This window comes from Ursus maritimus, unplaced genomic scaffold (assembly GCF_017311325.1).
Source record: "Ursus maritimus isolate PB19 unplaced genomic scaffold, ASM1731132v1 scaffold_12, whole genome shotgun sequence".
Taxonomy (NCBI): domain Eukaryota; kingdom Metazoa; phylum Chordata; class Mammalia; order Carnivora; family Ursidae; genus Ursus; species Ursus maritimus.
In genome coordinates this window covers 58,228,699-58,256,163 of record NW_024423564.1, presented here as the reverse complement: position 1 = coordinate 58,256,163, position 27,465 = coordinate 58,228,699, and the positions used below count along the sequence as shown (strand labels likewise).

The following is a 27,465-nucleotide window of genomic DNA, read 5'->3' as shown; positions in this document are numbered from 1 at the left end:
TGCATGGTGCACTGGGTGTTATACGCAACTAATGAATCATGGAACTTTACATCGGAAACCAGGGATGTACTGTATGATGACTAACATAATATAATAAAAAAAAACATTAAAAAAAAACAACAAAGTGGACAGGGGTAAGTAAAGTCACAGTAGGACCAGACCTGGCTGGACTCTAGATGCTTGCTTGTCTTGGGGAAAGAGTCTTTACCATGTTTACAATATTTTATGTTCTTTGGTGAAACTATGGCAATCCTTATGCTTTCTCTTCCAGATTCATATAAGGAATACTTCTATTTAATCAATTAACACGAAGCTTCTAGGCTTCCTTGCAATTGGGACTCAATGGTTTTAAAATGGCCTACAACTATTTTCAGTGGTAGGAAAATAATAAAATGAAGTTAATAATTAAGTCACACAATTTACATTTCAAATGTGTTGAACTCGTGGCACACTTTTACTAACATCATAAATATAATTTATTGGCTAATTTTCTCCTTAAGCACAACTTTTAAAATAACCTTCATTCTTGAGATATAGACTTTCCTCTTGCCAGATGATTTTCACTCAAGGATTAAACGAGAAAAACATGCAGAGGCATAAAACATAGATTGTTATTTCATTCCATTGGATTTGCTGTTTAAATAGAAACTGGAGTTAATTAAATTTTATAGAAAAGGGGGATTCTTAGGCCATAAAATTAAAAATAATTCTAATAACCATATGTGATTGAGAATCTGGAATGATATCTATTTTCACACCCCTCCCCCCATGTTAGCCCTAGTCCTTTTATTTGTAACCTAACAAACCATGTTCCATCTGATAATATTGTTGTAATTAATCACTTTAATGGCCTCGAGAGAATTAAAAGTAACCATTCGCATTTGTAAAACATTTTATAGTTTACAATACATTTTCCAATACATTATCATCATGTCTGATGCTCACTGAACTCACTGGTGGCATAACTGTCACTCTAGCTGTCCTTTGCATGCAAGTGGAGACCAAGAGGTGACACGACTTACCGATGGTCGGTGAGCTAAAAGAAGCTGGGCTTGACCCGCACGCCAAGCAACACCTCATTTACCTAACCCTTCACAAGCCCTAGGTAGCATTCCTAGATGGTGGGAGTGCAGCCACAATATTCTCTAACCAGAAGCTAGGGTCCCTAAAGGGTCTGCCATGATGGACACCCATGCAAAGAACCCAACTGGAAGGTCAGTTCAAGATGCTTATCGGCCTTTCCATCACCAGCACTTCAGACACCTGCTGGTAGCCATGAGGCTGCCGACGGCAGATTCTGCCTTCCTTAGGCCCTGGGTATTTCCCAGGGCAAGCAGAGGGATAATGGAAACTGCCCAGTCCAGTGACGGGGATAAGGATAGCCTGGTTGTTGAGGAGGAAGGCCCTCAATCTCTTCCTCGGGCCAGCCCCTTCACAGCCACTCTTTGATATGAACAAGTGATGGTTTTCGAATAATATTTAGAGCGCTGTGCCCTGCTGTTTCAAGATTTGTCCCCTGGTCCTTCTTTCAACTAGATGGCTGCAGGCGGACTTCAAGGCCCCTCCTGCAGAGAAATTCTGAAAGTGCCATTGATGAAGGCTGAGATGTCCTTGGCCGACCCCCAAAACACATTCTCACAGGCCCATTCCCTATGTTTTGGCATCAGGAGCTCCTTCCTGTAGGGAAAGTACGAGGCCCCTAGTACGCATCGGCTGCTGTACCGAGAACAGGGGATATGAGGCTGTTCCTGTTCCTACTCTCACGGGCTGGCTGTTTGGTGGAAAGTCAGCCCCATCGACAGAATCGGGGCAGTGTAATGGAGAAGGGAGACACAGGGTTACAACGGGAGGGGCCGCAGCAGGGCCTTTGCACATGTTCTTCCTCCTTCCGAGAACATTTGTTCCGTCCCCAATTGCCTTTCCCACCCATCCTTCAGGACAGAAATTAGAGGACTCTCTTTTTTTCCTTTCTGGGAAGTGTTTCCTAACTCAATTTGCACCCCACCCCACCGTCCAGAACAGCTTATGTGATACTCAGATCAGCAGTTCTCAACCTTGGATGCACCTAAAGGAAATGACTGATGCCTGGTTTCCACTCCTAGAGATTCTGAATGAATCGGTCTGAAGTACAGCCCAATAACTGCAACTTTAAAAGCTCTCCTGGTGATTCTAATTTGCAGCCAAGGTTGAGGACCCCTGTCCTAGAGACTTCCCAAACACCCTCTTATTAGAGGTGATAATGTCACTGGCCTGTGTATCGACCAATCCGAATAAACACCGGCTGCAAACCAGTACAGCTAGTCCAGGGTAGACTGACCGAATCGCAGTCCTGCCCGGTTTTTCTTCCCTTACGTGCACTCGACACACGCTGTTTGTGTGCAGAAGCCCCGGCGTTCTGTTTTATTACACTGCACTTGACTAACCTACCTCATCTTACCCGTGCTGCGCACTGTTGCACCAGGACACCATGAGCTCCTCGAGGACAGCGTCTGTGTCCTCCTGCTCTACTGAATCCCTAGCATCTACCAGAATGCCCGGCACAGCCTGGGAGCTTGAAAAGTATTTGTGGAATGACACCAGATCAGTTCCCCTCCAACACACAATCTCAACACACACACACACACACGTACTCATACACACATACTCTCTGACCTCATCACAGGGCTCACCAATAATCTGCCCGTGAACATTAGACTAGGCACCCACTAAGAGCAGAGCTGGCACCTGCCATTCACGCAGGCTGGATGAGGAGGACGTGGAATGCATGAGAATGACAAGAATGACCCTCATTTACCATGAGCCTGGAGGCCTTACCTTTGTTGCCTCCAAAATCTCATCAAAGTCCATCGGCAGGTTTCTGTTCTGTAACCACAAGGCATGACTTATGAGCATGAAATGAACATGGGCTAATGACCTGAAGCAGTTAACCAGACAGGGCCCTCTCATTCTTACCGGGGTGGCCGCGGCAAACCGTTCTTCAAAATCCTCAAACGGGTGACCGTTCTGAAAGTGTAAGGGATGATGAATGAGGATGAAGAGTCTGACACACAAATGGCATGGATTTATGAGTTTAATGATGATGGGATCTACGCTTTCCACTCCCACTGGCTCCCTAGACAGGAGCTGTGGCCAGCGTGTTCCCAGCAGAAGCAGATGATAAAACATGGGCCTGATTAGGAGGAAATCCATAATGGTAAGTTCGCAGGTTTCAAGTCTATCTTCCTGCAATTCCAGATATTACCCAGCCTGCCTCAACGGTGGCAACAGATAAGAGTGTGATGTTTATTTACACTCAAGATTTTGTTTTAAAAGGAAAAAAAAATGCTATCATGTGTTTTGGCCAAACTCTTAACTCTTTGGGGCACTCTGTGAACAGCTGGTTGTGTGAGCGCCCTTATGCATGCTGTCCCCTCTGCCTGAAATGCTCTTCTCATCTCTGCAAGCCCGAAGCACTAAATTCCTCAAACCCGGCTGGAAGGTCACCTCTTCCACGAAGCTCCCCTTGATCCTCTGAGCTGAAAATCATCAGAGTAATAGCACATCATCTGTGCTGATTACATTGTGCTTCCAGAAGCATGACCATGCTGTATTTACTCCCAAATCCTGGCTGCTCGCAGAGGATCTGGCACATAACAGTGCTCAAAAATATATGAACGAATGCATGTTTTAAAAGTAGCTGGCAGTTGACCAAGTCGAATTGTTTTGTTAATTTTGTATTTCGTTGTTCATAATTGTTGAGGATCTCACTAAATGATTCCATATTGCTGCACTGGCATCATTCGTGTGGCTGCGCTAACTTCAGGGCCTTGAACAGATGCCAGCCCCTCCCATGAGCAGGCCTTAGATAATCCACCGGCAGAGTCACAAGTAACTGTAAACTCCTAACAGGACTCCCCCAATGGCCTTGTGATGCGGAGTCTCTCCCGCCTTCCCTTACGTGCCCCTTAGATAAGACCCCTATGGAGCTTACCAAAACCCTGCTCTTTTTGGTGTGAACGGACCAATCTGGACTTAGTCCAGAGGCCCCAAAGCACTTCACTTGTGGACCCTAAAAAAGGCATGCACCTTAAGTCTCGCTGCATTTTCTCCGCCTGCACCCTGCCTTGACTTTCCCAAGTGACCTCTCGAGGTGTGCTCTGTACCTCCCCCAGGACCTGTAATAAACGTCTCTACTGCAAGTCCCTTTTAGTCTTCTGTTGTACTGTGCTCCCCATCCGACACCCTGGCGCTCTGCTTAACAAACATTATTTACCAAAGTCCCACTGATAATATATATTATCAATAATATATATAATATCTACTATAGATATGTTTTTTGGTCAATATGCCCAAGCTGATTATTTTTGGGGTGATTTCCAAGGAGTGCAACATTAATATGAATCTGACAATATTGACATTAAAATGGAATTATTGTGCGTGAACAAAAATAATGGCATCATTCCCATTTTGAGGAGAGCTTCCTGTTGGCAATGAAGGACTGGAGAAACCATCCCCCATAACCACTTCCGCCCCGTCTGGAGAAAGAGTGACTGTGTGAGGTCAGTGAGCCCTGTTACAGGGCTGCAGAGCACAGCAGGTGCCCATGCCCACCACAGCAGGGCCTTCAGACCCACCACCACCAAGTCTGTTCCCACCCACTTGCTTCCACCAGGCCCTGGCTTGCTGGAGTCAATCGTGGCAAAGAGAGGGGGAAGAGCAACCACATCAGCTAACCACATAAATTATCATGATGATTCTATCTGGCCAGAGGTGGGGAGTGGGGGAGGCAATATTAGCCTAAGTGATCCTGTAATCTATGGTGTGGCCTAAAAGGTTAAGGTTATGTCGCTACTATCCTTTATAAATTCCCACACTTCTGGGGATTTATGGCACAGCCCCTACCAACTTGCTCTGGGTCATAACTTTTAATAAAAACATTTTTTAGTGTCCAAAATCTCATTACATCCGTCCAATATAAAAAAGCAAATGGCTTCAGAGCATGATGGATGAATTAAATAAATTTGAAAAACAGCCTGTGGTAGAGTCTCATAAAACCTCCACCATATAATGAAAACGTGTGAGGATAACCAGTGCTGGTGTGAGTCCGTCACTTTCCTGGTGACAGAAGGGGTGGCCTTTGGTGAGGAGTAGAGCTGCAGTGGGAGGGGGGCATTTCCGTCCACTTGGACGAAGCGTGGTCTGGGTGCGTGAGCAAAGGCATCTCTCTGGAGTCACACACACGTGGACTCAATCCTGACTGTGCCACATATGGTCTGTGGGACCCTGGACAACAAGCTAGTCAGCCTGTTGTCTCATCTATAAAGTGCTGGTGTTAATGCTAATGCTATCTCAGGTTTATTGAGAGGGTTAACTGAGATGTGTGTGTGTGTGTGTGTGTGTGTGTGTGTGGGGTCTTGTTTGGTGCTTGGCACACAGTAGGTGCTCAATAAATAGCAGCGGCTCCCAGTATCTCCTCATCCTGTTTCATTTGCAACACTTCTGGAATGCACAGGCACACACTTTTTTAATGTTAGAAAACTACTATTAGATGGTATTTGGAAAAAGAGAAAGAAAAAAAAATCTTGTGGGAGGCCCCTCTTTAGAAACGACCCCTGCTTGAGAGGACAGACCAGACGCCATGGAAAAGGTTGCCCCACACTTCCTGACCTTTAGTCCTGAACTCCTCAGTCCATCCCTGACCCTGTCTTCTCCCTCACGTCTCCCTTCTGGCCAGTCTTGTTTGATCATCCTTCCGGCCACACCTCTTGTACCTGGTGCGGTGGTGACTTTCCTGTTTTAATCCTGGCTCAGTCAGTCTTTGGAGCCCCGTCCTCCTGTCTAGGGCAAGTTTCAGGAACACCCCATGCATTTCATCCAGCTAGTGGGGAGACCCTGCCACCAGGGCACTTCCTCCTGGTGGAGTCCCGTGGTCAGAACTTGGAATCTGTTCCCTAGCTCCCCCCCACCCGCCCCCCATATCCAGCTTGCTTTGCCCACAATTACTACTAGAGTTTTTGGTCACTCATCTTCAAGTCTTCTTTTTCCCCTTAGAGATATGTTTCTCACACTTATTATGATGGCATGCATGTAGCTTTGTATTCTGCTTCTCAAGACTCAATATGACATCCAATTTACTCATAATGTACATTTCCAGTGAGGGTTTAACAGAAGAGATTCTCTTGTGCTGTTTCAAGACAGTTCTAGCCTGAATCCTCATGAAGACACCGAAAGAAAGCTTCTGCAGGGACTCTATCTTCCCAGAGTCTCTGTTTGGAGCAGAGGGGACACTGTTGTCCCATAACTGAACAAATTAACTATTAAGGCCAGACTCCTGTCGGTCTTACTGAGAACGTGACAGTGAATGAGATGGGCTGTGGGTGAACACGTCCGAAAGGATGAAAATGTATTTACGGCTGCCCAATCAGAAGCCTGTGGTGATTCTCACCCCTGGCTGCACAACGTAATTCTTTGGGGGGAGCCTTCACCAAACTACTGATGCCTAGTCCCCACTACCAGAGATTCGAATTGTATGGGTTTGGAGTGGGGTCCTGGCATCAGTGGGTTCTAAGAGATCCCCAGGTGATTCCAATGTGCAGCCAGACTTCAGAATCACTGTGCTGGGGAACGAACTCTCTGTAGGAATAATTAGTGAAAGTCCTACTGGGAAAACTGAAGACATCTTGATTGATTACGTAATTGATTAATTAATTTCTTCAACAAACATTCACTGAGTGCTTTTCACCTGCCAAACTCTGGCTAGGCGCTGGAGAGACAAAGATGAATACTACCTGGACCCTGCTCTTCCGAAGCTCAGAGCAGAGCAAGAATATACAATCATTCTAGTTTGGGAGTGGAACAGGAGTGGGCCAGGGAGGGTGTAAGGCATCTAGACCTCAACTCAGAACTCGGGCCAATACTGCAGAAGAATGAATTCAATTATGCATTTAGAAAGCTCAGGAGAAATGGATTTAACTTAAGTGATTTGTAACCGCACCAAAGTGGGTACTATTAAGGCACCTAGTGATTCCAGGCACTCAAATGTATGTACCTTTCCCCAGTGAGTGATCTAACAAGGAAGACACATGCTAATGAAGACTAATTCCCTCGGTGGTATCTAGGAGTCGAGCTTTCTATCACTGTTAGCCAAGAGTAAACAGCTGCTTTCTTACCTTCTGGCTGAGAGAGACAGGAAAAACTCTGGCAAATGAAGAACAAAGTGGGGATGCTGGTGGAGTTGAGATGGGGACCAGAAAATGTGAGGTAATAAATGATTTCTCCCAAGAGCAGCACTGCCCCATAGAAATTTCTGTGTGATGGGAAGTTCTATGTCTGTAATATCCAGTATGGTAGCCTGCGCGGTTCTATGGGGCTATTGGGCACTTCAAATACAGCTGGTGTGACTGATGAACGGAACTCTAAGTTTTACTTAGTTTTGGGGTACCTGGGAGGCTCAGTCAGTTAAGCGTCTGACTCTTGGTTTTGGCTCAAGTCATAGTCTTGCGGTTGTGGGATCAAGTCCCGTGTCAAGCTCTGTGCTCCATGTGGAGTCTGCTGCAGATTCTCTCTCCCTTTCCCTCTATGCCCCTCTCTCTGCTGGCACTCTCTATTTACTTTTAATTTCAACTTAAATAGCCAATATGTGGCTAGCGACTACTTTATTGTTAGGCTCTACAGAGTATATATTTAAAAAAACATCCAGTTGACTGAGAATTCTCTACATAGTGGACATTTTGCTTCCTTACATAGTTCTTCCCTTTCTTTTAAAGAACATCCCACTTTTGTATTGACTGAAGCGTTTCTATGGGAGAACTGAATTCTTTGCACTGTCTAGACAGTATTACAGAAACGAACTCAGTTTGCAAAAACAGCAGCCTTCTTCTGGGGTAAAGGTTTTTTTTTCATTGCCTGAGCTAAGCCAGAGCTAGATATTTGTGGGGCTTTTTAAAGGAAATTAGGATTCATGTTTTAAAGGAAATCCATGAAGCCTCATCATTACAACAGAATGCAGTCCCATTTAATGCCAAAATGTTCCAGGCCTACTGAGATCTGGGGCTCAATGATCTTCCTGAATCCACTTAATCTCATAGAGGAACAGGTGCTGCATGGAGGACAGTCTCTGTAATCATTGAAAAGTTGCCTGTGGTTACTCAAAGTTGGGCCTCGATCTAACAGGCAATGTTCCTTTCCCCAGCTGCCATTTCAGGAGAGTCCCAGAGGTTGTCCAGAAAGTTAGAGGGGGAGGGGACCTTATAATGAAAGTTAATATCTTCAAGAGTCATACATCTGTAAATCCTTGGACAGTGAAATATTTACATCTGGCTTCCTAAAAATTAAGTTGGACCTTGGCACAGCCTCCCCCACCCCCCGCCACTCCTTTTTACTGTGGGAAGAACACTTAACATGAGATCTACCATCTTAACCAATTCTAGAGAGTACAATATAGTATATTATCTACAGGCACAATGCAGATCTCTAGAACTTAGTCTCTTGCAGAACTAAAACTTACACTAGTTGAAAAGCAGCTCACTACTTTCCCCTCCCCCAGCCCCTGCAACCACTATTCTACCCTCTGCCTCTATGGTGTTCGGCTATTTCATAGACCTCAGATAAGTGGCATCCTGAAGTATTTGTCCTTTGCAATTGGCTTATTTCATTTAGTGTAATGTCCTCAAGGTTCAGGCAAGCTGTCACATTTGGAAGGATGTCCTTCCCTTTTAAGGCTGAATAATATTCCATTGTGTGGATCTATCACATTTTTTAAATGATTTTATTTATTTATTTGAGAGAGAGAGAGAGCATGAGCAGAGGGAGTGGCAGAGGGAGAGGGAGAAGCAGACTCCCCACTGAGCAGGGGAGCCTGATGTAAAACTCGATCCCAGGACCCTGAGATCATGACCTGAGCAGAAGGCAGACGCTTAACCAACTGAGCCACCCAGGTGCCCCACTACCACACTTTCTTAATCCATTCATCCTTAGTGGGTATTTAGGTTGAAATGGTCTTTCTGACTATGCAAGGGAAAAAACGGGATGGGGAATAGAGGTGAAAAGAATTTGCTAGTGCTTTATTCAGGTGGCAAGAGAAAGGCAGACACCCCTTGGAAGGTCAAGGTGCTAAGATGACCTGCCCAGGCTAATGTGAATGACCAGGGGGCTGCTGTGGCTCAGGAATATGACTCTGGACCCTTGTCCTTCCCAACTTCAATCAAATGTCAAGAAAACCAATTTGCTTGCATTTTCTGAAAATAATAGCTATTTCTAGGGTGAGAAATTGGATGTTTTTAGGCTAGGCAGCGTGGGGGAATGGAAAGGGGGATGTCTCAAACAGCATGAGTTCAAACTGCTGCTTCATCATTGGCATTTCCTTGGATAAATTCCCTCCTCGCTCTGAGCCTCAGTTTTCTCCTCAAAAAATAGGCCAGTGTAGGCTTGCTGAGAGGAAGCAGAAAGAACGTTGATGTGTATGAATAAAATTAGCACAGTAACTGGCAGAATAAAATCTCAATGGATGTCAGTTCCCTTTCCAAAATTACAGAAAGGGAAGGAAGGGTGGGAGGGAGGAGGGGAGGAAGAGGGAGAGGGACAAGGAAGAGGGAGAGTGGAGAGAGGGAGGGAAGGGGGAGAAAGGAAAGGGAAGAAAAGAGGGGGGGAAGACAGAGTGAGGGAGGGAGGGAGGAAAAGAGGGAGGAAGAGAGGGAGGATAACCATAGAGTATTTACTTGGTAGGTGAGAGTAGACAGAATTCAGGCCACTTGTAAAGGGCTGGGAAACACTGCTCCCGGGAAGGGGCAAAGCCACCTGGAGAAGCTGAAGGTGCGAAATGGCCTTCCCAGCAGACACAGCCTGCTCCTGTACCTTTCCCCCAGTGTGAACACTGGTCAGGCTGGACCATTCTGGGGGTCAGCCCCATCATTCATCCCTCCTACCCCATGCCCTTCTCTTCTCTGCTCTTCTTCTCCATCCCGATTTCAGAATCCAGTTGGCAATTCCACATTTTCACACCCAGATTTTCTAAAACATAGCCATTATTTTCTTGAAAAACAAACAAACAAAAAAACCTCCCCAAAAAACCATAAGGATAGGGCCGGTGGCACAATCTGAGGCTGAGGGTGGCTTATGCAAGAAGATACTCAGAGCTAAGTACGTTTGATCTCAGTAACAGTGATGAAGGGCAGGAGATGCGGATCGTGATGCCGGAGTGGGGGGACAGTGGTGGTGACGGTGACAGCTGTCACGACTGTGAGAACCAGTCACTCATCCACTCCGCATCTATTTACTGAGCAACTATGCTAAGACACAGTCCTTGTCCTTACCTCCTCTGAGGGAGACGGAAAAGAAAACAGACAACTATCCTGGGACTGGTGTTATGAAATAACACGCAAAGCCTTCAGTACAGAGTGCTTGGTTCAGAGTGATGACGACATGGCTCATGCCCATGGCTCCCACTACTGTTGCCTCCACTACAAAACACACGGGGTCCAACACAATCCTGAGAGGCCAGGTAGAGTGGAGGCAGCCGACATTTTGAGACGGAGGCAGTGGTGCTATTGGGGGTCTGACAGTATCAGTGCTGTTGTCATGAGGCAGTGATCAGAAAGAGAGATGACGGTACCCCCATGTCTATGGTGACAGCCAAAATGGGGATGGGGACTAGGAAGAAACACTGAAAACACCAGCGTGGCCACTGAGATTCTACAGGAGCGCTGGCATGAAGTCCATGCTTTTACACTCATAGAAGCCTGTGGGGCTCCGGAGACTGGTCCCAACCCATGACCTCACCCCAAAGCACTGCCATTTGACAAGGAGAATCTTAGAACGTGGAGCCCCCTTTCTTGCTTCAGCTCCTTTGTTGGGCTGCAAGACGGCGTTACTCCTTGAGTCAATGAGCCAACACACGTGCACAGGTGGAGAGGTGCACAGTAGACGGGACGCCGAAGGGGAGCAACTTCGCAACAGCTTGGAATCACTTGTTTTTAACAGTCTCTTCCTTGATCGCTTCTCCTTTAAAAAAATCTATTATTCTGGTTCTACATTAGCAAAAACTCGAGGATTTTTCAAAACTCCTAACAAGACTTGGCATCAGTTCAGTACTTTGAAAAGGGAGTGAATTAGAATCACATGTGAAATTGGCTCCTGTCAGCGGGATGACAGGATCTCCACACACTGGTGGGGAGGAGGGCAGCGGACCTTCTCTGAGAGTTAGCCATTCTTACTCTGCCACTGTGAGTCTCTTGGAGAGGCTGCTCCTCGGATCCAGATGGCACCCAAACGGTAACAAGAAATACTGGATGGAGCTGAAATCAAGCGAGCACAGCAGAGGCTCAGGCTGAGTGCAGAGCAAATCAGAGGAAATCACAAATGGAAAGATGTCACAGCAGAGGAAAAAAATAGTCAGGAGGGCTTCGCCTGCTGCTCTGACAGCCGTTCTGGGCAAAATGCTTTTCCTTTTTTTCTCTGGTAGAATGCAGATTTTTATGTGCTCAGGCATATTCATTTCCTTATTCACGTCCTCATTCCTGGATTCAGTCCTCAAGGCATTCATTTAAGAATTAATAACCTTCCTGAGTGCCCACGATGAGCAAGGCACTGGGCCAACACCGCAAAGGCCGAGATGCTGTCCCTTCTCTGAGCTGTAACAGTCAAGCTAGGCCAAATGGAGGGTTGCAATTCAGGTTGGAGCGTGACGAGTGTCACAACAGGGGTACCATGCTGAGTATTTTCAGAGTGTGGGTCAATGTCACTGCTGCAATGCCATGCACCGGGCGGAAGCCATTGCAAACAACCAAAACCAGAATTCTCTTTTTGGGTGAATGGAAGTTAACTACTTGACTCATCTCTTGACCCTTCTTTGTTATGAAATCGGGGAAATATCCATCTCATGGGACTATGCGAAGATTAGCTTGGGTAAGATTCCAGGTAATAGCTTCATTGGCGTGGCGCCCAATGTATAGTTAAGACCTCCAAATAAGTACCATGACCCCCCCAATCATACAGACTAAGAGGAGACAGTAAGTCAGAGCAGAGAAACCTAGCATACATTTTACAAGGAAACTAAGGCCCCAAGGAAAGCCCAGCTTGCTCATGTGTAAAACAGTGAGGGAAATGGCTACTTCACAGATCTCTGAAGGTCAGACGAGGCAATGTTTCCCAAGAGAACAGACTCGGACAGCAGCTGAAAGGTTGGAAGTCAGGAAATAGGAAGAGCACCATCCTCAACTGTCTCTGATTGATTGTCCAACCGACAAATAGTTTGTAACTTTGTGTCATAATTTCACATGCCCTCCCAACAGGTCTCTCGGGCTATTACTCACCTTCAGGCTTTGGTACAAGCTACTCCCTATGACTGGCTGCCTTTCCCATCCCTGTTCATCAGGAGAACCACAACACATCCCTAGAGACTTGGATCTAGTTACCTCTTCCAAGCCTTTCTCCGAGGCCCTCAGGATGGATTAGATGATCCTTCCCTGGGCAGCACATATGTCCAGTTGCAATGGCTGATTCTCTCTTCTCCACTACAGACTATGACCTTGTAGAGACCAAGTTCCTTTTATGGGACATTGTATCGTACTCATTTCTGCATTCCTAATATCTAGATAGCCCAGTGACTAGCACACAAAAGGAAATTATATTGAATTGGCAAATTAAAAAAAACCCAGAATGAGTGAATGGATGAACGTGTTTATATAAGAGAATAGGAAACTGAACAGAAAGAAACTTGGTTATAGCATGACTTACTAAGCGGAGGGTATGGTAGTCCATATGGTGTTTCCAAATGCTCGGCATGAATGTGTATGCACATGTATGCACACACATACACACACACTTGCTCACTCACAAAGACTTGGCATTTACTATTATAAACTCTAGAAAGGATAGCATATCCATTCTGTCACTTGACCGTTGAAGCTTTGCAGTCAGGGTGAATGGCCCTTGTTCTGATTTCAAAGAAATGCTAGGGAGATGTCCCAAAAAAGTTACGAAAACAGAGATATGCTATCCTTCTGGCCCTTCTAGTACCTGGATGGCATTTTCATCTGAATTCTTCAAGTCCTTCCCATTAGTGAGATCCATCAGTGGCTGAAGGGTGGTAGTCGGTCTGTGACATTCCTCCTTACTTGAGGCTGAGCCAATATTTGATCTTATCACCCTCCCCGTTAGTTGCCAGAAGTTGGGGAAGTGATCCTATGCCACACTGTTCAGCCTCTCAAGCTTACCACGTTCAAAGAACTCTGGATCTCTTCCAGCCCACTCTTTCCTTGTCTTCTGATTTCTGTAAAGGCCACCAACTCATGCTTAGATGCTCAACCCCCACATGTACTCTTGATCTCCCCTCTCCTACGCCCTGACATCCAACCATTCATTAAAACTTGCTATCTCCAGAAGCTACCTCAGCTCTGCCTTTCTCTCCCTATCCCCTCTACTGCATTCTCCTTTGCCTAGATTTCTGTTTTTACTCTTGCTCCTGAAGTTCATCTCCAATAGAGCAGTCACAGTGGTATTAAATCATCAGATCAGGTTCACTTCCCTGCCTAAAACGCTCCACTGTCTTCCATTACACTTGGAGGTATATCCAAACTGCACCGCTGCCTGCAGGACTGCCTGTGCCTGGCAGCCCCCCCATGTCTGAACTCACATTCCATTCTCCCCCTTTCCTGCTGTGCTCCGGCCAACACCAGCCTTCCCTCTGTTCCTCACGGACTACTGGGGCGTGCCCTTATCCTTGCTTTTCCCTGTCCCTCTCCCACTGGTTTCTTCTCATAATTCAGATCTCAGCTCAGGTGTCACCTGACTAGGGAGACCTCCTGTGACCATTTCCTAAATAGGAGAGCAGCCCACCACTTCTTATCACATTATTTCGTTTGGTTTTGGGGCTTGCACTCATGCTCTGTTTGTCTTTTAACCTGTTTGCTGGCAGCCTTCCCCTGGGGAATGTGAGCTGGGCAAGGGCTGGGACCCGGTGTGACTTGTATGGCACTTGTGCCTAGCACAGTGCTCAACACCCAGTGGACACCAGACAGTATTTGTGGAATGGGTGAAGGAATGGATGCCTGAACAGAACAATGCATGGGTGACCAGAGACTGGTTCTAGGAGGTACTTCCAGGATTGCAGAAACTATGCAATTACAACAGAGACACTCTGTGCATAGTACTACAGGGACAAGGGAACTCCATGCTTGCTTTGACATCACTGTTCTGGTCTCTGCTTCTTTTCCTGCCCATTTTCTCGTGCTGGACCTCTCTGCGAAGACTAGGTAGGAGGGCAAGAAGATGGGATATTTCATGAGATCCTACACAGACTTCACAGGCAGAGACCATCTTTACCTGCATGCTGGCTATGACTGCTCTATGAAAGACCTTTTTAATCTAAACTAGTCCATATACAGTTGATTAGGTCACAAGTTGTTGAGATCATTATTTCTGGTTTTGGTAGACCCATAAAACCCCCAAACGTACAAGTCACTTTTGATTCATCTCTCTCCCACACCCTGACATCCAATCATTCATTAAGAAATAGTAATTCTACCTCTAGAATGTATCCCAAACAGTCCATTCTGGTCTGAAGAGGAAGGGATGGTTTTAATATTAATATTAAGACCTCATCCCTTCTTGGCCAGGCAGCAGTCATGCAGGACAATAATAATAATGGATACCGTTCAGATGGAACTTCCTCTGTGTGTATAGCCACTATTTACATATTAACTCCTTTAATTATTACAATGAATGTAGGTGCTGTTGCTATCCTCATTTTGAGAGGAGTAAACTGAGGCACAGAAGGATTAACTTGCCCAAGGTCAAACAGCTAGTAAATTGTAGACCTACAATTTTCACCAAAGTAGCTGGCTTTGGAGTAAGTGCCCCTAACTATTATGCTATGCTGAGGGGGACAGAAGGTGTCAGACGATCTGTGCTTTAAGACTAGGGAGAGAGTTGAGGGTTCTGGAAGGAGCAACCACAGTGGGCAGTTTAGGAGCCCACCCTGTCACAGCCCACCCTGATCTTCTCTGCAGGACCCTGGCCAGATCACTGCGAATAATGATGACTGGGTCAAGGGGTTGGAAACTTCTAAGTGACTGTGGAAAGAACAACAGAGAAATAGCCAGAGAGACAAGGAGATTGAAAAATATAGGAAATTGGGAATGAAGCTGGAGTATCGGGCTGATAGCACACGACGGTGGGAAAGAGGAGCAACAGAGATCAGGACAGCTGCTAACCTACCCGAGACACACACACAGTGAGACACTGACAGAGCTCTGCAAAAGGCGGGAACCAGGAGGTGGGGCAGGGAGGGTGTGTAACAAGGGAGTCAGTGTCACCTTCCCAGGAGCCATTCTTTATGTACAAGTCAGGAGCAGGGATGCCTCCTTCAGAGTCAGACCTTATTTCCCTCTCCCCCTGGCATCTCAAGCTCAGTCTTCTTGTCCATAAAATGGAGACAAACGTAGTTGCTCTGTTAACTAAACTAGATAAACTTGGTGGAGCATCAGAATTCATTGGGGGAGCTTTATCAATCTCCTTTTACACACACACACACACACACACACACACACACACGCACGCACGTGAGCCTTACCAAAGCAGATCCGGGGGGTGGCGCCAAGGAAGTCACGTTTTTAGAAGTACCACAAATGGCCCTTTAGGCAATGCAGTCTTCGCAATTCACCGAACCAGCTACAGCTTGCCAAACAACGTCCGTGCTCCCTGGCCCCAGTAAGTACTCAGCAAATGTTCATTTCTTGCCTCCTCTCTAAGTGATTGCTGAAACAGGTGTCGTGTGTTTGGGGGTGGGACTGTCACCAACATGTATTTTTGTATGCTCCATGATCATTCATCTCTTTCTCCTTTTTTACAACCAGAGTTTGTTCATTTTCCTTCTGTAAGCACTAATAATGGCAGTTAGGGAGAAAGAAAGGGCCTCCGCATGATGATTTATCCAGAAAAGCTGAATTACTGTACCAAGAGAGAATGAGTGTCAGCATCAATGGATATTTATGGGGAAACTGTATATTATAGCTGTGCTCATTAGAGATGCTGTAGTTAAGGTTCTGTGAATGTTAATGGTCTGTATTAGAGGAATAATGATAGACTCACAGCAGTGGCAGTTAACAGATACCGCTGGACCACATTTTTTCACCACGTGACACATCTCCAAATAATCTGATTTATGCCCACTGAAGGTGCAAGCACGTGTCAGGGCACCTCTATCTGTGGCTAGGACTGTGGTTGCTTCAGCACAGGTAACAGCTGGCGCAGAATGCCAAGCACAAGATGGACAGATGTTTCTTGCCTTCTGTTTGAAATACCATGTGTTCTGGGCTTCGGGACGGGTTGGCCTGGTTGGGAAGGACATGCACTGGCTTTGGGTAGGATGGCCCTACATCCTGGTTTCCGCAAGAACAGCTCGTCTTCATGCCAGTTGTCTGGGTGGCATTGTTAATAGCAGACCCCTTTTGCTTTCAGAAGTGACCCAGTTTGGATGATAAACTAGGTCACCCTAGATTTAAGTGCAGAGAGAACTGGCTTAGATTCTTAGTGATGCCTCTTCTAGCCATGCTAAGTGATTTAACTTCTCTGATCTTTAATATCCTTCACAGTAGAGGAGAGACCTACTTCTCATGGTTGCTTGGGAGAGTCCTGCAGTCGTGCATTAAGCGCCTATCTCCGTCCCCTGCTTTGGTAGTGATAAATGTCCGTTATTAGTGCCCCATAGCCATGAAACTCGCCTGCAGGTTCAGCTCTACCCCAGGCTCCCAGGTTAAACCTGATCTTCTTGACTTTGCTTAGCCACAGAGAATCAAAGGCACTCTAGCCCCTCCCTCTACATACCAATGTTATTCCTGCCCATTGACTACAAGCACCGTAGTGACTGGGCCAGGTCTGATTCCTCCTCCTGTCTCTTGAAGCACTTGGTATAGTCCTATGGCCACATAATAACTCATACTAATAATTACGGCTAACATTTGTTGAGCACTTATTATGTGCCAAGTGCCGACCTGCATGTTATACGCATATCACCTTATTCAGTCCTCAGAAGAATTCTCTGCGGTAGGCACCACAGTCATTACCTACATTTTATGAGTGAACACACCACCCAGGTTCACACAGCTGGTAAGAGAGGGAGAAAAATGTAAGGCCTAAGTAGTAGGGCTGAAAGGCTCACACCTCTAATTGTAATTCCAAGTTGCATGCCAAGTGCTCTGCCCATGTTGCTAACTGGTCACTCAGAACACTCCAAAAGATAAAGCACCTTGCCTAGTCGTACAGCTAAGATGTATAAAGCTCCGATTAACTTCAAATTTTGTGTTCTTTCTGCTGCTTTACTCTATCCCAAAGAGTAGGCTAGCAGTCTGTGTTCATGAATTCACTTATATAACAAAGACTCCAAAAGAAAATAACATGAAGGATCTTCTCAGCTGAACACCCCACGTCTCCCACCCATGGAATTAACTAGTGGATTTTTTTGACAGTGGTTTTCACATTACCCTCTCTGGCTCTCTTCCTTTCTAGAAACTTCCATCCTTCAGTAAAGGATTCCAGGTGGGTAGGCCTTGAAGCTCCAACCCAGCTTCAACCACAACTCCCCTTCAATCTGTTTATATGTAGATCTACTGGGCACATTTCATTTGCATAAAGGTTCTGGGGTTCTATAAAAAGCTTGGAGACCATTCCTCCAGGAGACCAGTGGCAGGTATTTTAGTATAGCAATGGAGAGATCACTGTTTTGTCCAGACGTGATTATTGCCAACACACAACTGAGCAAACAGGACACCAGGCAACTGCTTATGCAAGCACTTATCCCCTTCTACATTTGCATTTGTGGAAAACAAGTGTTGGGAATGATTTAACAGCGAGCTGTCTACAACTCTGCTTGATTCCATTCATGACAGCCCGGTTTTTCAAACTGTGAAGAAAGAGCCAGATACCATTCAAAGTGATAATGTGACATCACCCAAATGTGAGTCAGGGATGCAGAACAGAGAGGGGGATGAAAGGGATGACTACTGTCTTTGGTAAGAACCTGAAGACAGAGGATGGAAAGGCTGACCTACACACACTCTGAGAACCTAGAGACATAAAACAGCACGTATGTAAATGACAGGGCTAGCGGAGACGGAATGTTCAGGCCCTACTGCCTGGCTCATGACCTCTCCAAGCCGGCCACTTCGGAGGTAGATTAGACCTCATGTTCTCTCCACCCCCCACATCAGCAAGATCTTTCCAGATCTACCCCATGATTTGCTCAGATTTACACACCTCCCTCCCTCTGTCCCTCTTCCTGTCTGCAGGATCTCACCCTCAGACCAGACCCACTGTAGTCCTTACTTACCTGCCCCTTGACCTCTTTGCCCTCAGATCCATTCTTGCCCTCCCTGTGTTCTGTGTGGTAGGACAGGGGGCTGATCCCTGTCAACTCCATTGCCCGAGCTCCCGTGCAACGCACTTCCCCTTAGATTTGGCCAACAGGAGGAAGGAGTTGGATGCCGGACGGTGGGAGGAAGGGAGAAGTACTGAATTTCTCCCTGGCTCTCTTCAGGCACGATTCTAGCCATGGTGGAGCGTCCTGCATGGTTTCCGTTTCCACCAGAGAGCTGGCCCCTCTAGCCAAGGTCCCCGCTCTGCTGGACAGCTCCCTCTGCAGCCGCAGGGCCTGCTGACAGCCTTGACCCCTCTCTTTGTCTTTCCAGCCCTGGGGATGATAGCAACTTCTGACTCTTACTAATTTGGGTTGCCCCACTGTCCTCTGTTTGGCTCTGCAGCTCTTCTAACACCTTCGTAACAAGGTCTCCACATTAAATTCCCTCTATTAAATTACCTCGTGCAGGCTCTGTTTTCCTGACTTCATCATGATAGATACACATAGGTAATCCCATTAGCTTCTTAATGGTCTCTCCAACAGCCAAACCACCTGCCGCAGGCCACCAAAGCAATGTTGAGAATCGCAACTCGAACAGTGCCACTCCACACCTGAGAGCATCAGCGGCTTCCCAGCCAATCGCAGTTTCTGAGCACCACAATCCAGGCCCTCCACTCACGGGCGCTGGCTTCCCTTGGCACCCTGTCTCCTGCCCCTTGAAGGCATCCTGTAGTCCCACCACCCCAGACTCTTCATCAGCCCCTGGGAGATGGTATGCTTTTCCACATTTCAGTGCCTTTAAACACTGAGCTCCTTCTTCCTGAATACTGTTCCACCTTTCTCTAGTGCCAAGCTCCCATCATCTTTTAAGACTCTACCTCCTGAGTGAAAACCTCCCTGAATTCCCTCGGGCAAAGTGTGCTGCCTTCCCACTGTGCTCCCACAGCATCTTCTAGACGGCCTCTTACAGCCTGGATTACATCGATTGCAATTATTTGTATAAGTCTACCTTCCTGAGACCATTAAGATTCTCAAGCAGCCAGTCTTATTCATCTTTCTATCTCTAGTGAGTAGGACACTTTCTGGCAGGTAGGAAGTCCTTAGTAAATATTTGCCAAATGGATGAATGAATGAATAAATAAATGAATAGAAGTTGTAGGGACTCAAAAAAGAAGGACTCTTCAGCACCTGAGCTGCGGGATTACAAGTCCTAAAGGTCTGTCACTGCAGGCATGTGGGCCAAAGCCTGAGTCAGGCATGCTCATCGGTGCTCATCACAAGTGTTCTGGAGGGATTCCTGCACTGGTGGGAAGGCTAAAACTGCAGTTTTTTTTTTTTTTCCCCTTAATGTTATGTTAGTCACCATACAGTACATTATTAATTTTTGATGTAGTGTTCCATGATTCATTGTTTGCATATAACACCCAGTGCTCCATGCAATACGTGCCCACCTTAATACCCATCACCGGCCTATCCCAAACCCCCACCCCCTCCCCTCTGAAACCCTCAGTTTGTTCATGTTCTCCTTAACTTTGAGATTCTAGGAATTTTGGATTTTATCTCAGGTTGGTTTTAAGTACTGAGTAAAGAAAGCCTACCTGAGAAACATGAGACAGGGCCAACTTCTCTTTCCTTCGTGGGAATATGCAGATTCAGACTCCTTTCCCTTAGCTCAGGAAGACCTCCTCTCGTGTGACATCTATGTTAACTGCATTCTGATAATTATCATTTCTCTACAATGTGGTGCTTAATGAGGAAGTGAAACTGACAAATGTTCAGACTAGATTTAATTCAATTATGAAACATCTTGATCCAGATTTCAAACTAAAGGAAAAACCAACTGCTGAATTGTGAATAAAAATTTATTTGCCATGAAAGATGGGGATGGGCGGGGTGGTGGTGGTGGTTAGGAACAGTTGTCCAGAGAATTTCAGCAATTCTTCACACTAATGGATTGACTCTTCCTGCATTTGCAGCAGGGAAACTGAATTAAATCTAGGTCAAGGAAGGGGCGCCTGGGTGGTTCAGTTGGTTAAGCATCTGCTTTCAGCTCGGGTCATGATCCCGGGGTCCTGGGATTGAGCCCTGTCATGGGGCTCCCTGCTTAGCGGAGAGCCTGCTTCTCCCTCTCCCTCTGTGGCTCCCCCTGCTTGTGCTCTCTTGCTTGCTCCCTCTCGCTATCAAATGAATAAATAAAATATTTTTTTAAAAATCTAGGGCAAGGAAAATCAACTGAATACTGATGGTTGGGGGAGACGGGTCTTGTACAGAAACAGGCCTTCGGAGGGTAGGAGGCAGGGAAGGCCAAACGAGCAGCTCCCTGATTTTCAGAGGGAGGCAGCTTTCACTGAGATTTGTTCCTTGGGACTCCCAATTATCTTTTCAATATCAGGATGAAGAAAACAGCGCACAGGCAGAGTGAGGGGTCAGGAGCGAGTCAGACATGGGCGTGCCTCATGGAACTCAGGCTAAGGGGGGAGAGAGGTGTTCACAGTCACCCTGGGGGCCGGCCTCAGCAGTAATGAGTAATGGGAGTCAAAAACTGATGGGTAGTAAGGAGGGCACGTATTGCATGGTGCACTGGGTGTTATACACAACTAATGAATCATCGAACTTTACATCAGAAACTGGGGATGTACTGTATGGTGACTAACATAATATAATAAAAAAAAAACATTAAAAAAAAACCCGACCTGAGTACTAATTAAATTCTGTCTGCGGTGAGGAAGAGGAGATGAGGGCTTGGCATTTTCTTTAATCCCAAAGGCAGGAGGTTTTAGTGGAAATTGTGTGGTTACCTGAGTCAGAACAACCTAAGGTTCAGCTTCTGGCTCTGCCACCTACCAGCTTTGTGACTGTGAGTTACGAGACCTCTGGAAGCCTCGGCTTCCTCCTATGTAACTGACACCTACCTCTCTGGTGTGATTACTGAACAACACAGGCTGAAACCACATTCTAGGCTGTCCATCGCTCACAGCCTAGGCTCAGTAAAGTCGACCTGCTTTTTCCCCAGCTAAGTTCTCTTAGACTCAGTGCACGTGGCTAGTGGCCTGGTACTAGAACATAAAGAAAGGAAATGAAGGGAGGCCTGGATTTGAGATCTGATCACTGGGGTTTCTACCAGTTTCTCCCAGCATGGCTCCTTTTTAAGACACACCAGATAGAAGTAGAGTGCTGAGGTCAAGCTCTCCAGAAGGAAACGAAGGAGGAAGAGATTTTCTAAGTACCTGCTCTGGGCCTAATGCTTGCTCAGTACGGTGCCTTGATTACGAAGCTTGGTAAACTTGTTTCCAGCCAGAGTAGCGACTTCACAGGGCAATGCCACAACTTACTGCTGCGCAATGAAAGCCAGGGAGAGGAGGATAGAGATGGGAATGAGGCCTCTGGGGTGCCTGGCTTGGCAGCTGAGAAAGTAGGAGCAAGAGGATGAGGTAAATACTAGACATAATAAACATAGGGGCAAGTGAACATGAAGACAGATGCGTAATTCTAAGGCCCACTCCTGCACTCTTCTTCACAGCACAAGGACCCTACGGAAACATTCACCTGCTGCTGGAATACTCCTAGGGCCAGGGACCTCACTACTCTCTGAGAGCTGTCCTGTCCTCTGAAACTCAGCTCAGATGGTTTCAGATTTCTGATATTGAGCCCAGATTCGCCCTCTCTTGTTACAAAACTTAAACCTTTCTTGTAATCCTAGGATATCCTACAAAATAACTGGAGGCAACTAATACACACCATTCCTCAATCTTTACACCGTAGGGGTCTATGAAAGCAACCCCTCATCCTCACAGAAAATGCTCTCACACTGCTTCCTAAGTCTCATAAAAGCCCTGAGATGTTGGTAGGGCTGGTGGTCATTTCCACTTTGCAGAACAGAAAAATGAGTCTCAGAAACTCGAAGTGATCGGCAAAGATCACACCCAAACTGAGGAAAGAATCTCAGGGGGAGTCTGATCATTCCTTTCAATTTCTGAACCCATGTTTCATCCAAAACAATGAATGCTGATGCTAGCTTATCAATTTGACAACCTGCGTGACTCTCCTGTTTACCACTCTGCCAAACTTTTAAGTGTCTCTTTTGAAGGCCAAAAGAAAGTTCTGCTAGAATCCACTGACTGGTTATTACTGATAATTAGAAAATCTTTTATGTTTAGTACAACTACATAAACTGGTTTTAAACTGGACAATCATAGGGTGAAGGATTCTTTTTCAGCCATAAGCATATTACACGAGGTGGGAAGGAGGGGAGGGGAGAAGACAAGGGCTGGGTGTTTCTCATGTGACAGTGACATGAGGCATGCTAAGGTTTAGGTCTGTGTCATTGAAACAGTTGACTATGAAGGTTAAGTCTCAACCAAGTTCAGTGTTGTGGGCATAACAAGGTCTCAAAGAGGCACTTCTGCAACCTGTGAATGCACCATTCCACTTCAGGTCCCCCTGCAGAACCAGAACCATGTTTAAAGGCTAAAAGAGTGCAAAAAGCACTAAATAATGGATGTGGTAATGGCTGCTTAGCAGACACATTCCTCCCCACTCAGGAATGGGCATTCCTGACAGCCCCAAAGAGGCCAGGATGTTTATCGAAAGAACATGAGCAGCATTATCAGCTGGCAGAAAGGAAGACTACCTAATGTCCCCTGTTTGTTCAAGAAGGAAACTTATGATAAATTCATCAGTTCTGAATGCTAAGTAGAGGCAGTGGGAACTCAGGAGTCCAAAGGACCTCAGTGATATGCCCAGAAGGTACTTTGCCTACCCACGTCCTGTTCATCCTTCAAGGCTCTGCCCAAGTGATAGCTCCTTCCTCCCCGTCTCTCTAGCCAGCTAACACTCCCTATCAGCCAGCATCTGTGCTATTGGAGTTCAGAGACCCCGGTATTAAAAAAAAAGAAAAAAAGCCTGCATGCAAATCTTTGACTAGGAAGAGAGGAATGTATATTTTTGGGAGTGAGTGGGATTAATCCTTCTCTTGGTTCCAAGTCCTAGGAAAGGGTGGAGGGGAGCATAACATGTCCCTAAGAGCAGATCTGCTAGAAGGGACCATTATAGGTCTGGATTAAAACAAGCCAACAAAAGCATCCTAACATGTTATTTGTGAAAGGGGAACAAGAAAGGTACAGGTACAGTGTAGCACCCCAAGGTTATGGGGTCTGGCGGGGTAAAGGAGGGCGTGGATGCATGAAGGTGGGGGAGGAGAGTAAAGAGATCAAATCAGCTTACTCTCTGGCCTGCAGCCCAGCTCATCAAGACAAAACTGTGCTCCCATAAGTTGAAGCACTGAGGTGGGTAAGACCCATAAGAAATGCAATGAATTCTAAGTTCTGTGCCAAACTCCAGAATCCAGTACACCCAATGTGACACCTCGGTGAGGGTATCTCTGACCATGGGAGGTGACAATGAGCCGGGGACTAGCTCTATGGCAGGGGTTTTAGAGCTACATTCGAGGATCCCATTGGCTTCAAGGCCCACAAAAATTTACATGGCACATGTGTGAGGTTTTTTGTTTTGGGGAAAGATTATACCATCAAAAGCTCAAAGAGACCCCAAATCCCCAGAGGAGTTACTTTAGAGAGAGTGGTGATTAAAAGTGATTCCTGTCCTCAAGGAGCTCACAGAAAAGTAGGAGAAACAAACAGAACAGCTCACACTGTTGAATCCCTACTCTGTACCAAGCCCCCTGCTGATTCACATCCTTCCATTTAGTCTTTAACACAAACACTCTTAGCCAGGTACCATCATTAACCCCAAAGCCAAGGCCTTTAAGAAAATCAAAGTCAATGGCTCACACGGATTCGTTAAGAGAAACTAACAATGCATTGTGATCATGGCAAAGAGGAGCACAGAGGTCTCCTGGGGGGGGGGCGGTGATTACTCGGGTAAAGAAGGCTTCCCAGAGGAGGTGTGCAATTACGAAATCCCCTGCTCGGTGAGAACTGTTTGCTGGTGCACTGCTTGTAATGGCAACACACGGAAATGTTCTCATTTAATCTAATCCATATCCCCTGTTAAGGGTTTTACATAAATATCTCCTTTAATCCTCCAAAAAGCTACGAGGCAGGCATTACTTTCTCTTTACAGATGATGACATTGTGGTTTAGAGATGAAAAAAAGATACTCGAGGACCCTCGGTAGGTGGCCGGGATGAGAGCATACGTAGCCAGGTGTGACGCTGAAGATCAGGCCATTTCTTCTGGGGCTGATTTTGGTTTTCCCCAGTGACTGCCTCATGGTGAGTCTCTTATTGGGCTCTGGGCAGACCTGCACCCACGGAAGAAGAAACTTCTTGTGGAAAACTTGTGGAAGGCCCCGAATGGCCTGGAAGTTGCTTGATATGCACTAATTTGATTGTCTTTGGTCTACTTGTCTTTCTGGCTAAGGAGCAGGTGGTGAAGGAGCAAACAGCAAGATCACAGCACGGATTTTCAGAGCACAGAGGCATCCTAGGGAACAGGCACTCATCAGAGAGGCAAGTCTATAGGGGCAAGCCTGGAGGACAGGAAGATCCCAGAACAGTGAGAGATGTGGGATATTTAAAGTACCTCTGGAAGGTTTAGGCAAGTGGGATCAAGTTTCCAATGCATATGTTATTTTCTCCTCAAAATCACTTAGTAAGTTGGGTTCAGTTTCTCTTTTTAGTGGATGAGAACAATGAGGCACAGAGAAACAAGGGAACTTATGAGAAGTCCCACAGGTCATAAGAACAGGAGGTGAGATTCCAAATGCAAGCATCTGCCTCACCCTTGGAGCTGGTGCTTTGACTTGCTACCTCCCTTTGGCTTCTAAAAATGTTGAAACTGTTCATGGAAAAGCCAGCATCACCCCAGATGCTTCTAGGACTCTGTGGAAACAGAGGGCTGGGAGCTACTGCAGGCCATTCAGGCAGCCCAGATAGTTCCCAAGCAAAACCTTAGCATGTTTATTTACTGCCTATTTCACAGTCAGAAAAACACGGAATTCCCTTTAAAAGAAAGTACTGGGGAACTTCATTAATTCCTTCTAAATGGCAAAGACATTTGTATGTTTATGAAACATTCCTAGCATGGCTGTATGTCATGCCCAGCTTCCACATGCCAGGCCCTGGGCTTATTTCTGGTAGTTCAGGGACCTGAGGAAGCTCCTAGAAGTAATGGGCAAGGAGAAGAGTTTTGACACTGTGTGCTAAGTGCTGTTAACATAGAGGAGTGCTAAGGAGTGGAACACAGAGGGAGGGGTGATCTGCTGACACTGGGTGGAGCAGAAGACCAGTAAGCCTCCCTGAGCCCCCAGAGCCTGAAGCTAAGCTGGGATGTCAGGGGAAGATGAGGCTCCTTCAGGAGGATGCAGAGTTCAGAAGAGCTGGACCAGGGGGAGGTAGACCAGAGGTACGGGCTGAGGCTGGCATTTGAGTGCAGTGTATGTCAGGCTAAGGAGCTTGGATTTTTTTTTAAGCTATTAAGCATGGAGATGGTGTGGCCAGACTGGTTAATAAATTCACAAAAACCAAGGCGGCAAATGGAGCATGTTTCCTCACGTATCTAAACCTGTTAGGGGCAAGTGAGGCAATTTAGGCACAAATTGAATTGTAGGGAGCTGTGTGATGGGAGCTGAACCAACGGAAATACGAAAAACAGACCAGTGTCTCAGTGACAAGGAGGCTTGACAAATGCAAAGGCCCCAGGGAGAAAAACAGCTTTTTCTCCAAGCGGCACTGTGATGCATGTTCTCTACTACGTGGTAGACTCAAGTTTTGGAGAAGGGCCCTGCATTTGGATATGCCTTTCAACGAAATCTAACATACATTGGCTTCCGGAAGCAGTATTTAGGTGAAGTATGGAAGTTGCAAGATAGTGGGTAAGGAACGGATGCGGATAGGAACAAATTTCACCAGGTAAAAGGGGAGCAGGGGCAGGGGAGGGTAGGAAGGAACCAGAAAGACTTTCAATTTGAGAGGACAGCAGCTCAGGTTTGGAAGGGACAACAGAGCTCCTCTTTCCCCTCTACCCACTCCACATTTGAATCCCCCATAGTTTTTCTGACAGGTGGTCTTCTAGCCTCTGCTTGCGCAGCTCCAGTGATGGGGAGCTCACTCCCCAATGTGCCAGCTGTTCTATCCTAAACAGCTCCGACCCACCATTCAGGAAAGTCACATCCCCTCCCTCTGGGCTGAAAGTGGCTTTCTTGTAGGCCCCTCATTGGTCTCAGTTCCATGAGCCAGCCAACACAAAACAGTGTACTTCCTCTTCCACCCAGTGGCCCTTGGCACTCCCATCTCCATATTTATGGTTTCTTTTCTCCAGGCCAAGCATTTCCAGGTCCTTCCGTGGCTCCAAGAATAGGAATTCAAACTGCCCAATCGATCTGACCTTGAAACATGCGGGGGATGCCCTCGTGTCTCTCACAGGGTGGGGTCCAGGACCAATAACAATGTCCCAGATAGTATCATTCGGCCTCACAACAGTCCTATCAGGGTCAGAGCTGGAATTTCTAAGGGTCTGTCTTCACAGCCCGTGCTCTTTCTACCCATTTTTAAGCTGAGATCAACAGTGACTAAATATCCTAGTTCTTTTTACATGGGCCATAGCCGAGTCATACGTCCCCCTGAGCTAAAGTTCTCCAGTGCTTCTGAGTTACAGATGGAGGCTGCCTTCTGAGTGCCAACTGGATATCGGCCTGGCCTAGCAGTGGCATGGGGCAGGGTCTCAGAGTTCGAGATTTCCCATTTCCAGGAGTCCCTCCAGCTGATGGGGTCTAGGGAATTCTTTGCAAGCACTACACATGGCCTTTTTCATAGTGGTCTGTCCACTGGCTGGACCCTCATACACTCCAAAGGCCCTGGCCAGCTCTAGACTGTCCCTCTGAGACCTATCAACCACTTTCAAATTGGATGGGTAACCTTCTTCCCAGGATCGAGACACTGCCCACTATTTGACCAGGTATAATGAAATCTTTGGCTGGAGACTTTTGCCATCGCACACGTGAGACCTTGAGGCCCTCAGACATAGTGGTTTGCACAATTCAGCTCACTGCCACTCATGGGGCCAGACCTTGGTCCAGACTGGCACCCGTTCCTTTAGCCCCACCATTTCCGCTGTATGCCTCCTTCCCTCCGACTCACTGAGGAGTCCTTAGCAGGTAGACCCCCGGCAAAGCCCTAC

The 27,465-nt window shown here is 46.5% G+C and overlaps 1 protein-coding gene across 1 annotated transcript in view; it reads right to left on the bottom strand.

The window, feature by feature from the left end:
• LOC103670670 (DAB adaptor protein 1) overlaps window positions 1-2,856 on the bottom strand; it is a 31,596-nt gene extending 28,740 nt beyond the window's left edge. The window contains exon 1 of the mRNA XM_040627254.1: window positions 2,815-2,856. Coding sequence (XP_040483188.1) covers window positions 2,815-2,847 — 33 coding nt within the window. The 5' untranslated portion in view covers window positions 2,848-2,856. The remainder of the gene's footprint in view (window positions 1-2,814) is intronic.
• Window positions 2,857-27,465: the final 24,609 nt, after the last annotated feature.